Source organism: Bacillus rossius, chromosome 1 (assembly GCF_032445375.1).
Source record: "Bacillus rossius redtenbacheri isolate Brsri chromosome 1, Brsri_v3, whole genome shotgun sequence".
In the NCBI taxonomy this organism is placed as follows: domain Eukaryota; kingdom Metazoa; phylum Arthropoda; class Insecta; order Phasmatodea; family Bacillidae; genus Bacillus; species Bacillus rossius.
The window spans coordinates 2899094-2911444 of record NC_086330.1 but is presented as its reverse complement, the minus strand read 5'-3'; the positions used below and the strand labels follow the sequence as shown (position 1 = coordinate 2911444).

The 12351-nt window shown below is 42.3% G+C and overlaps 1 protein-coding gene across 1 annotated transcript; it reads right to left on the bottom strand.

Moving 5' to 3' along the window:
* Nucleotides 1-191: 191 nt before the first annotated feature.
* On the bottom strand, nt 192-10924 carry LOC134531205 (uncharacterized). Its single transcript, XM_063366864.1, has 7 exons — nt 10710-10924; nt 9305-9373; nt 8040-8127; nt 6667-6731; nt 5274-5415; nt 1156-1225; nt 192-440 (listed from the first exon to the last, which is right to left on the bottom strand). The coding sequence occupies exons 2-7, from the start codon at nt 9356-9358 to the stop codon at nt 416-418; spliced, it is 444 nt and encodes a 147-aa protein (XP_063222934.1). The 5' UTR covers nt 9359-9373; nt 10710-10924; the 3' UTR covers nt 192-415.
* Between the last annotated feature and the right edge of the window lie 1427 nt (nt 10925-12351).

Genomic DNA, 12351 nt, shown 5'->3' with positions numbered 1-12351 from the left:
GGGCAAATTTTTTAAAACTCTGTTTATTTGCAAACGTCGGTTACAGTTTAGGATGTTTAATTTATTTGACACCTTTTTAGGGATTAACTGTATAGCAATTACTTGTAACTTTGCCGCAATTGTCAGTTAAAAGTTGGAATGTTGAGAATGAAAATAACAAACTGGGATTGCCCATTAGAAGGCATGTTTAGATGTTTATGTATTGATTTATTTATACATTCATCGACATTCCTATGTCGTTTTTAATGAAATAATTATTATAATTACAATATATTCACACACTAAGGTTTTTTTTTAATGTTCCTTGATTACATGTTGGCATATTTTACTAAATATATTAAAAACGTAACATTTTTGATTTTTTTTTAGTAATGGCTCCCGGCTTCTTCATCTTCTGCTTCTCCTCTGCACAATTTCAAGTCAGACACGACAATACGCCCCTGAAAACAGAAAAAAATTATAACTTGTCTTTTAGCAGCATGTATCTGAAATGACCGCAGCAATACAGCTCAGCAGCAGGGCTCGCGTGCCTGGCTGAGTGTCGCCAGCGCCGCCAGGCGCGCTAGTGTTGCCGGCGTCACCAGGAGCGCTAGTGTCGCCAGGCGCGCTAGTGTCGCTGGGTGCGCTAGTGTCGCCGGCGCCACCAGGAGCGCTAGTGTCGCCAGCACCGCCAGGAGCGCTAGTGTCGCCGGCGTCACCAGGAGCGCTAGTGTCGCCAGGAGCGCTAGTGTCGCCAGGAGCGCTAGTGTCGCCGGGTGCGCTAGTGTCGCCGGCGCCACCAGGAGCGCTAGTGTCGCCAGGAGCGCTAGTGTCGCTGGGTGCGCTAGTGTCGCTGGTGCCACCAGGAGCGCTAGTGTCGCCAGGAGCGCTAGTGTCGCCAGGAGCGCTAGTGTCGCCAGGAGCGCTAGTGTCGCCAGGAGCGCTAGTGTCGCCAGGCGCGCTAGTGTCGCTGGGTGCGCTAGTGTCGCTGGCGCCACCAGGAGCGCTAGTGTCGCCAGGAGCGCTAGTGTCGCCGGGTGCGCTAGTGTTGTCGGGTGAGCTAGTGTCGCTGGGCGCGCTAGTGTCGCCGGGCGCGCTAGTGTCGCCGGGCGCGCTAGTGTCGCTAGTGTCACCGGCGCCACCAGGAGCGCTAGTGCCGCCGGAAGTGCCACTCACCGGACGCAAGGCAGCAGAGTCCTGATCACGTTGCTCGTCGAGTCCTCGCCGGCCCTGGTCCCGTTGCTGGCTGCAACACACACGCCCCGCACGGCTGCCTTGTGGTCTTGCGAGAGCTCAACTGACGTCACAGAGTCAGTACAGAGCACACAAGTATTTCCGCACACTACTGGAGACAGCTGGCACGATATCGCTTCCAAACAAGAATCACACGGTGAAGTGTAAAGAGGAGAACAGTGCTCAGGAGCTTAAGCAGTTTTTCTTTCATGAAAAAAAAATAAATAAAAGGAAGGGGAATAATCAATTTCCCCGCTTTTTGCTTCTAAATTATTTCCTTTTGTTGTTGCCTACGCCCTGACCGTACAAACTATCGTAGGTTTGCATTTCTACGTTTCAGACATTTAACTACGGACAGCTGGAATGAATGCAATGAAAAAAAATAAAAAATTTCAAAGCAGTCATGAGGACTGCAGACAGAAGTGAAAATTTTTTCGCAATTTTTACGAAATAATATAATTTCCACAACAAATTTGTTTTATCATGTTAGTAAAATAACTGCTAAATTACTATAAAATACGCATTGGAAGTATGTAATTGTAGGTATTAAAAAAATTATGATCTTAATTTTTAGGTTATATTGCTACAAAGACTCCGTTTTCTTTCGTTATTCAAATTATATATCTATATGAGAATATTAATATATTTTATAGTCACTTTTTACTGCACAGTAATCGCATACTTAAGATTTAAAATAATGATGACAATTATTATTACGTATTAATTGATAATACTCAACACAGCGACACAACAGCGAAGAGCAGTTGACTGATCTTTCTCGCTCGGGTACACTCGGCGGTCCCGAGTTCACCCGATCGAGCCTTTCCCCTCAGAGCGTGAGGGATCAGACTAACTTACTACCTACGAAAAAAATGTGTGTGCGGTGCGCCAAAAGAAGTTTTCACTTCAAAAATAACTTATTCGTAGAGACCTGCAAAATTCGCAGTTTCGATGGCCTTCAGGATAGACTGCACATACCCCTGTACACTCGGGCAAATAACGCAAGCTCATTGGCTGCCGACTTGTAAGTCGTCTCAGCTGGTTTGTCTGTGATTCGATCCTTCTTTGGTTGAGGGTTTATAACTGGTTGAGATCAGGCGCGGATCCAAGGGGGGGCGATAGGGGCGATCGCCCCCCTTCACCCAGGGAAGAAAAATCGATGATGTAGCCAAATACATAAGGACACATGCAAAGTCTTACATGAAACCGAATGTGTGCCACATTGACACAGAATAACTTCACTCTGGGCATGTTTCCTTCATCCTTCAACTTTTCAGCTGTCCTGAGCTCAAGGGAAAAGCGTTGCTTGGAATGTTGGAAGGGGGTGGCGGGCGACAAACTGGGCTGTCTCGTTACTGGAGTGGAGGGTGGAGTGAGGAGAGTTGCAGTGTGACCAACCTCGACAACAATCCCTGGCTTGTATTTTCTGATGTCCAAAAAGGTTATTATTACAAATTTTGTCCTTTGTTTATCACGAACAATATAGGTGGCTTCGACAAAACTGTTCAACTAAAAACCATGGTGACTCAGCCTCTCAAGAACTTTGCCAAAATCTTAGGAAAGGATGGTGTTCTGGAGTCCCACAAAAGAAATGAATACCACATTTTGGCTGTTGAGTCTGGAAAGCAATTCCTCCAGTGTATGGAAAATCCTGAAAAAATGTGGCAAATCAGATCAACAGTCACCGTCTGAAAAAAATTTAAGAAAACTGTTGTAGATTATTACCTATAATTGGCACTATTATCTTTCTTGGAAGGCAAAATATTGCATTCAGAGGACATCGTGATGACGGTTTACTAACAGAGAGTATTACTGCAAATGAAGGTAACTTCCGCGCCCTTCTTCGATACCGTATCCAGTGTGGTGACAATGAACTAAAAGACCATCTACAAACAGCATCATCTAGAGCAACTTTTATCAGCAAAACCACGCAGAATGAGTTGATTGGTAGTTGTGGGGAAGAGATTATTTCACAAATTATCAAACGTGTGCAGGATTCCAAATTTTATAGCATCATGTTCGACGAAACTACTGATGCTTCACATGAGTCCCAGTTAACACTTGTTTTGAGGTATGTACACAAAGATTCAGTGCACGAAGATTTTTTACAATTTTTAAATGTTCGACAATTTGTGAACAGTGAGGACAAGGATCAAGATGAATTATATGAACCAACTGTAAGTGGCAAAGATATTGGGCAAGTAGTACTTTCTGCTCTAAAGCATCACTGTCTTGACCTAAGCCATTGGTTGGCATATCCACAGACGGGTGCAGTGTCATGGTGTCAGAAATTCGTGGTGCTGTGGCTGAAGTCAGACGTGAAGCTGTGAATGCTGTTCACTGTCCATGTCACAACCATTCACTTAATTTGGCGATATCAAAATCTTCCTGCGTCCAAGCAGTTCGAAATACTATTGCAACAATGAAAACGATAATCTCGTTCTTCACTGCATCATCAAAACGCTCAGCTTTACTCAAGAAAGTTTTATGTCACCAACTCTCTGGACTATGTGAAACTCGTTGGATCGAAAGACACGATGGCGTTTTGCAGTTCCGAACATCTTTTCTGAAAGTAGCTCAGGCTTTAGAGTGTGCCGAATCTTGGAAAGATGCTGAAAGTGCTGCAAAAGCAAATACGTTTTTGACTGCACTTTGTGAAAGTGAATTTATTGTCACAGTCATCTGCTTATCTGATATGCTGGGAGACACTCTTCCTTTGAGTAGACTATATCAGAAGACTTCCATAGACCTTAAGGTTGCCCAAGATATACTGGCAGATACTCTTTCTGTTCTAAATACAAAACGTACACAGTGCGAAGAGCTATTTTCTCAACTTTTGAACGAAGCTGATGGTTTTGCTCAGGAGCTTGGTGTAGATTTAACTTGTGAAAATGCAAACACACAGACAAAATTACCCATCAACGAACCCTGTTGAATATTTCCGAAGAGCTGTATTCATTCCCATTCTGGAGGACATTGTCGAAGATTTAAAACATCGGTTTTCGGAAGAAACGCAACAGCTTCACAGCCTGTCAGCTTTGTTACCAACTTCCTCTTCTAGTCAAGTAAATGTCAAAAACATTTCTACAAAGTATGGCTCTCTCATTGGAGTGAATGGGCTGGAATATGTGGAAAGACAACTTAATGCCGAGGTTCGATCATGGGAGGTGAAGTGGACCCGTGAGAAAGAAATTAACAATACAATACCCTCCACAGCTCTCGATGTTCTCGCTTCGTGTGACGAGGAGCTGTATCCAGGCATCTACATTCTCCTGAAAATCTTAGTCACCTTACCCGTAAGTGTCGCTTCGGCAGAGAGAATATTTTCGACATTAAGAAGACTTAAGACGTGGTTGAGATCTACCACAAAGGAAGACAGACTAACCGGACTTGCATTATTGCATATTCATAATGGCTGCGAGATTGATAAAGAAAAAGTCATTGATCGCTTTGCAAGCAAGAGAACCTACAGGGTGGAATTCATTTTATGATGGAGAAAAACCGGTTTTTTGCAACTTCTAGTTATTCACAATGATTATATGTACAAGACATTTTAATTTTAGTTATTACTACAAATGTTATGCCCATTCTTTAATTATTATATTTTATTTATTATTTTCTGATATCTTTATCATTTACCAAAACTAATTTTCTGTGAAAAGTTTTACTGATTATACCAAAAGTGTATTTGACATTTTAAGCACAAAATTGCTATAAAAAACACCATTTTGCATGCGAAAATATATAATTTTTCCGTGGGGTGGACCCCCGGACTCTCCCATTTTAAATACTTTTGAAACCTACATTCGCCCCCCTGACATAAAACGCTGGATACGCCCCTGGTTGAGATTCGTCCAGATGAACAGTAAGCCAATAGCAAAATTATCTAAGAGGTATATGTGTTTGAATTCTAGCCTATCACCGAATGAATCCGCGAATTTTGCAGGTCTCTACTTATTCGTGATCTTTGTGTATAACAATGTTGTTCTCCTGGTATTGGTAGTTCAGTTTGAAAGCGACGCCGCTACCAGAGTCTCGGCGAAGCAGGCGCAAGCGCTGACCTGGCTGCGTGCAGCCGCGCAGGTCCTGTGCGGAGATGCAGCCTCGCAGCTGCAGATGGTCTCGCACGACGTGCAGCACGCGGCGGTACAGCTGACGCGCCGCGCTCACCCCCGCCGCCGAGTACAAGCAGCCCAAGAAGCGCTGCCAACATGACAACTCAGTTCACTAGCAGCTCTGCGGGATCGCAAACTTGGCAACCATGCTTTTACAATGCGGCAAACGATTCGTAAGTCAATATTGCTACTTGTCAAAAGAACTGTCAAAATCAACTAATGTAAGCATTAAGCTGGTTGCACAATTCAAAAATAACAGTAACAGTAGGTCGTGCGCACAAGATTGTACCGCCATGTTTTTGAACCTACTGATTCACAATAGCGCATAGGAGGGTCGTGTGCACGGGAGAGATGTGTGTATGGAAGGTAAATGAATATATTTTATTTCTGTTACGGACGCATGGCACAACAACCAATGAGAGGAGAGTAGAGTAGGAAGACATTTTGGCGTGGCTCGTGAGCTGATGATATTTATCAATCATATTGGGGCAAGAATTTGTCGAGATATTAAAATGCTCAGCCGTAGCTTAATTCTTACTCTAAAAATTAATTGCAGGTAAGCAATAAGCATTTACAATGTGTAACAAATCTTTGTGAGAAAACTGGAGATTCGTTTCGTTAGCATGTGGAGGAGGTGCTATCCTGAGTTAATTGCAAGGGATTTACAATATTTTAGTGAGCTAAAACCACGTTGGGGATTTGGCAAGTTAATCGCAAGTCACGATCACAACGCCACACTGTCTTCTTCTCGTTGCTAACATCCATCATGTGCAACATGCAATAAAATTTAGATAATAATTATATTTCTCATAGTTAAAAGTAGTAACAAGTGTTTCATCAATTGGACATTAATTAAACCTTGCAGCTGAATTTTATGAGCGGCCAATTTTGAATCATATTGTTTCATTTTTCTGATTACGCAACCTGTCATGAATTCACCCTGTCCTAGCCGGAGCATAAAGTAAAACAGATCAAAGGACGTAACCGCTGACATTCCTAAGAAAAGTGCGGGTTAAAGTATGTAACGAATTTAGCTAGCATTTTATTTTATTTCGGGAGTTGTAGCCTAAAGTATGTGAAATTGAAAGAATTTTTTTTCTATTTGCATTGTTTCCCCATATGTAAAATCGAAGTACATAATGTTGAAAACTAATATCACGAAGGTGCTAAGTTGTTACCGGATGCGAAACGGAACGTGTAATGTCAGATAGCATGGTGCGGTCACACAAGGAATGGCCCCTAGGTGGACGGCTACAGTAGTGAACACGCCCTGCCGATGAGCAGAGCTGCTATTGGTTGCAGTTCTGCCCGTAAGAGCATATTCCAGAGCCGCACTCACGATGGTATTGTTGAGGCTGATGTTGCTAGGCAGGCTCGTGTTCCAGTTCACTGCTAATGGATTCTCTGGAAGTAAAACAAAACAATGCACAGTAAAAATATGTGGATATAGTCGATGTATTATATATTTATTTATTATTTCCCTACATGTATTTCCAAGTCATGTTGAACCGATTATTGTTATGACAAAACTACTTGCTAAATATATTTTTTTCAAAAACAATTATTTGGCATTGATTTTTTAGACGTATAAATATATAAACATATACATGTGATTAAACATAACAATATTAAATAACCGTGATGTAAAAAAAAAGGGGATGCTGCTCCCAAACAAGAAAAAATCGACAGTATCCTTGATTATGAAAAAAAAATATATTGCAATTAACTTCTAGTTCAGTATTTTTTATTTTATAGTTTCGTTAAACATTGAATTCCAACACCGCAAGCAAGCTTATTAAGGCTTAGCCTACATGCTAAGTGCTGACAAACAACCTGATAGACACTTTTTCGCCATGACTTAGGTTTCCAGCTGCCTAAAATCATTTGTGAGTACCTTCGATAAACTTATCACTACTGTTTGTAAAACACGAACGAATAATAAAGGCATTGTTGACTCGTTCTAAAATCCTTTTTTTTTTTAAAGAGTTTTGATAATTCCACAACAACATGTTTTAGCTAGGCCACTTTGTCTAACGAGATACTGTGGTACGGCCATGGTTTTTATCGCAAGGGAATGCACGGATATCGAACTGCCCGGTAACTAAATCTGACGTCATACATTTATATTTTTGACATAACATATGCGTTACGAGAAACATGCAGGGCAAGTTTCTAATATTAAATTGATCGCTGGGTTTGCGGTCGTACAAACAGAAGTGTTGAAACGGACGCGAGTACTAGTAAGTAAGTTGAGGGGGAGAGGTACTGATGAGGGGGAGAGGTACTGATGAGGGGGAGAGGTACTGATGAGGGGGAGAGGTACTGATGAGGGGGAGAGGTACTGATGAGGGGGAGAGGTACTGATGAGGGGGAGAGGTACTGATGAGGGGGAGAGGTACTGATGAGGGGGAGAGGTACTGATGAGGGGGAGAGGTACTGATGAGGGGGAGAGGTACTGATGAGGGGGAGAGGTACTGATGAGGGGGAGAGGTACTGATGAGGGGGAGAGGTACTGATGAGGGGGAGAGGTACTGATGAGGGGGAGAGGTACTGATGAGGGGGAGAGGTACTGATGAGGGGGAGAGGTACTGATGAGGGGGAGAGGTACTGATGAGGGGGAGAGGTACTGATGAGGGGGAGAGGTACTGATGAGGGGGAGAGGTACTGATGAGGGGGAGAGGTACTGATGCGCGCAGAAGGGACTGAACTCACCGGAGTCCACCTCGTGCTCGGCGCCGCAGCGGGCGATCACCGCGTGGAGGGGCTCCTGGGACACCTCCTGGGCCACCTCCTGGGCCACCTGCAACACCCCGCAGTCCCGGGCCTTGCCTCGGACCACGCCCAGAGGGCACAACCCCGCAGGTGGTGCGAGCAGCGACCAGCAAACAGCACGTCGTGGTTTACTTATTAATACGCTTATATTTATTAATTTCACTTGTAACTAACTAACGAACTAGGTAAACAAATCTTGGAGGTCGATTCTAACCTACTTCTAATCGTCTTTATCGTTCTGATACTTTGCAAGTGTATGTAATCCGGATGGCAGTACAATTTTTTTTTGGTACCATCTGATGTTGAGTCAGGATGTTGGATAGCGGAATTCTTTAACTTTTTAGCGTGTAACTGTTAAAAGCTTCTTTTTTTTCTTTTTTTTTAATTCTACGGCGACACCTTATGCCGCAGCATGAAGTGAACCAGTAACAATGTTCGTTGCACCACGCAACACAGTAGTTCTCTATGAACGCGCCCTTCTCGAATGACCGCAGCAGCGCCGGCGTGACGCCGTGGCAGAAAGTGACACTATGAGTCGCAGAGTGACATTGCTCGGCGCGAGACACTGGCAGCAGTGGCGTAGCTGCAGTGACTGGCGCCCCTGGCCAGACTTAAATATGGCGCCCCCTCTTGGATTGAAAGAGAGGGCGAGGGTTCAGTAACCACAAACCGTTGTGGCGGAGCAAACCCCCCCCCCCCCCTCCTGGTGGGGGCCATCCCTGTCACCCGCTTGCTACGCTACTGACTGGCGGCAGAGTTGTCCGCACGTATGTTTTCATCCTTAGATATTTTCGTTTACTTCATGAATTTATGTGGACTGAGTTGTTGTATGTACCCACCACTAACAATGCGTCGTACACAAGAAAAAAGTATTATTTTACTGTCAAAGCTGTACCATCGTCGTCACACAAAACGTTTAGTTGCTTCACAGTATTGGCCAGATTGAACGAACTCCGTGTGTGGCAGCTTGTAATTCACACGAAGCGGCGGGTTCGAAGCGAGAGGTGATTATTGTGACCTCGTCATGTCACACTCGGCCACCTGCAGCCTCGCCCTGGCTCGTCCAGGTGGGCCGCGGTGTCAGCAGGGTCAGCCCCGACCGTCGCGGTTAATTGACCACTGTTTCTCTGTGTGACACTTGTCAGTGGCCTTGTCAGGGCGCCGTAGACAGCTGGGGGTCCCGTGACAACGAGAGCAGGACTCACCAAGTAGGGAGACCCCGCTGAGAGGAACAGCGCCAGCAGGAGAGTGCGCTCCATGTCTGCTGTTCTCGGCTGCGAACAAGCAAGCACCCGTGTTCACTCGAGACACTGGCCTGTTCTGGGACTCAGGTCGCCAGTGTTAGCTCTTTAGTTATAATACAACTATTTGATGACTGATTGCTCAGTAGAAGAGCTTTAAACTGTGTAAAAAAATTGATACTTTTTTTTAATTATATATATTAGTATGAGATGCAGCATTTCTGGTATGCCACACCACAGAATATGTAGCTACCAAAAATAGAGTTGATTAATTTTCACTGGTTTGTTTGGCCGATAGTAGCTGGTGCATTACTTCTCACAATCTATGCAGCTATGCTAGTAATATATTATAAAAGCTACGATAAAAAATATTAAATGAACAATAATGATATGGAGCTTGACTGCCGGTAAATGAGGCAATTGATCGGAATAAACATTGACAACCTCGCAATGCCCCCGGAAGACGAGTATACTTATTTATAAAGCAACGATAGAATATTTAAAAATTGTAATTAATATATATTAGTGTCTATTATCTCATAGAATAGCCTTATTGGGGGTTTTATCTAGGAACGGACATTGTAGATAATAAGCCTATTAAATTTGGAATGTTATGTTCTGTGATTCGGGCCATTTGATACCATTGAGGCTCGTTCTCACGCGTCTTGTAACTGCACTTCATTAGATTGTTACCGTTAGTTAATGGATTTTTCCTGTTCATGTATGTTTGCTGCTGAGTTAAAAATTTTCTCACCAGATATAGTATTTATTGAACCTTAACTACAAGCAGTGAAAAGTGCTTTATCTTTATGAGATAATATTAAGTAAATATGTGCTGAGAAAATTTGAGACATATCTTATTTCCATAAAGTTGTAGTCATGAATTTAAAAGAAACGACAAACATGGTGTGTAAGCAAGAGCCTTAAGTCGGTGGCCATGTTCCAAACGCTAATGACAACAAACATCAGAATATGGACTTGTGACTCGCGATGTACTCATAGCCCATTGAAGTCTAGGCATAGCTTCATGATACATCCGCGAGCAATGTTACGTTACTCTGTTTTATTTGGCTGTAGGCATACTCTCTACACGCATGTGTTCGCTATTCTCGTAGCTGACTGGATGCCGCTCACTCCGCCACGTGGTGGAGCCCTGTTCACGGAGCTGATGTTCAGGCATTCACAACGATGAACAGAACCACGTCATACGTGCTTGAAGTCTATCCTGTAATAGAATTAGTCCGCAAATCCCGGTACTTTCACCTTGTGATGGTTCCGACTCCTGATGCAAGCATCTACGAAGATCTCAGCTGTTTTAGAGCTTAGGTTTCAGAAACATAACGCAGAAGTAGTTAAGGCCGCTACTCACCTGTGTGTTCTGAACTGCAGTCGGCTCAGTCAGAGTGTGAGCTTTTATTCCAAGCTGTTATCACGCCGTGAGGACAAGACATAGCGCCTATCAGCTGACCGGAGCAGAACTCATCACTCCAACCTTCAGGTGAGATACTCCCACTGTAGAGCACCGTGGAAAGTCTTCAAGGCAACATGATCGAGTCCGCGGGTCACGAAGAAACATTGTCATGCTCCAACCCAAGTGACGATAAGGGTGACACCTGCGTATTCATCAAGTTGCACTTTGGTATCTACCAGCGAGAACACTGATTCAACGTGCCCGAGCAGTAAAAACACGTGACATCAAAAAGTGAAGTTGTATTTATCCAACTTTCAAATAATACATACATCATACATTTACTCTAAAGAAAATTTTGAGCTATTTTATGTGGTGGACGTATGAGTATAATTCACAGCCTTAAGTTATAAATAAAATAACCGTAAACTAAGCAAGCAAGGGCAAGTTCAGGAGACTATCATTCAGAAATGTTTGCTGTTATCTTGAAATATTTTCAGACTGAAGGATTCTTAGTATATTTTAGTAGCCAATTTTAGAATATGTCCTTGTCCACTGTTACACGACAGGAGATGGTGCTGATCACCATCTTGTATTAGATAACTGGGATTCCACCATCTTAGATTCCGCCATCTTTGAACAACTTGACCTTTAACACCCAGTGCCATCTTGGATTACAATTTTTTCGGCCTATAATATTCCCCTTGACTATCCCTAATCCTCCTGCTGTTTAATTCTCTTATGCCAGAATCATAGGTATGTTTAAACAGCAGTCAAATTTAGGTCACCATATGGGATTTTCATCTGCCAGTTACTACCATATTAGTTCTCACATCAAAATAGAGTGTGGTAGTTTAACTGGCCACCATTTTGGGTAATATTGATAGGATTCTTAAGAATTGAACATATTAACATGTAGTGTTCGAGTATATGCTGGAAGGAGTCTGAGAAAAAAAACTGGTTTAATAGGTAGGACATGTATGTGTCTGAATGTATGGGGCGTATGACCTAGGATAAGTAAAAAATAATATGGTTACAATGGACTCGATATGACTATTATCTACTAGTTAGTAGGCGCCCATTGAAAAATTGTGAATATAACAAACAATACAATTTAATAGATGCAACATTTTTATTAAAAAAATTAATTTATTGTAATATTGTGCACATGAAAATGAATTCAGATGTATAAAATTATTTCAAAAAATATAAATATAATTATAAATTTTTAGTACCAAAAAAAATCCGTAATCTATGTACCGATAATTTTAGCAGCGAGAAATGAAGTGACCACATAAGAAGAGTATATAATATAAAAATTAAAACTGACATAACTACAAAAAAGAAAATTTGGCAAAACAAACTTTTGGGCGTACGAGCATATATTATATACATAAAAAACAAACATACCAACGGTTTTTTTGATAAAATTGTAACCTCAAAGATATAAGCATATTTAATAATAAAAAACAAAGATTGTCGAAAGGACATAAGTACAAAATTTAAAATATCATCGAGATTCCCAATGATGTGCACTTACATTTCCAAATAGGAAAACATTTTCACAGATTTTCGTTTAGAACTAAACTTTCTGAGATATAAA

What these genes read in the sequence shown, in the direction of transcription:
- LOC134531205 (XM_063366864.1), bottom strand. Translation starts at nt 9,358, where the DNA reads ATGGAGCGCACTCTCCTGCTGGCGCTGTTCCTCTCAGCGGGGTCTCCC. An exon ending in CGAGCACGAGGTGGACTCCG is followed by an intron (nt 6,732 to 8,039) that starts GTGAGTTCAGTC and finishes TTTTACTTCCAG; the next exon opens with AGAATCCATTAGCAGTGAAC. An exon ending in GCGCGGCTGCACGCAGCCAG is followed by an intron (nt 1,226 to 5,273) that starts GTCAGCGCTTGC and finishes TGTGTGTTGCAG; the next exon opens with CCAGCAACGGGACCAGGGCC.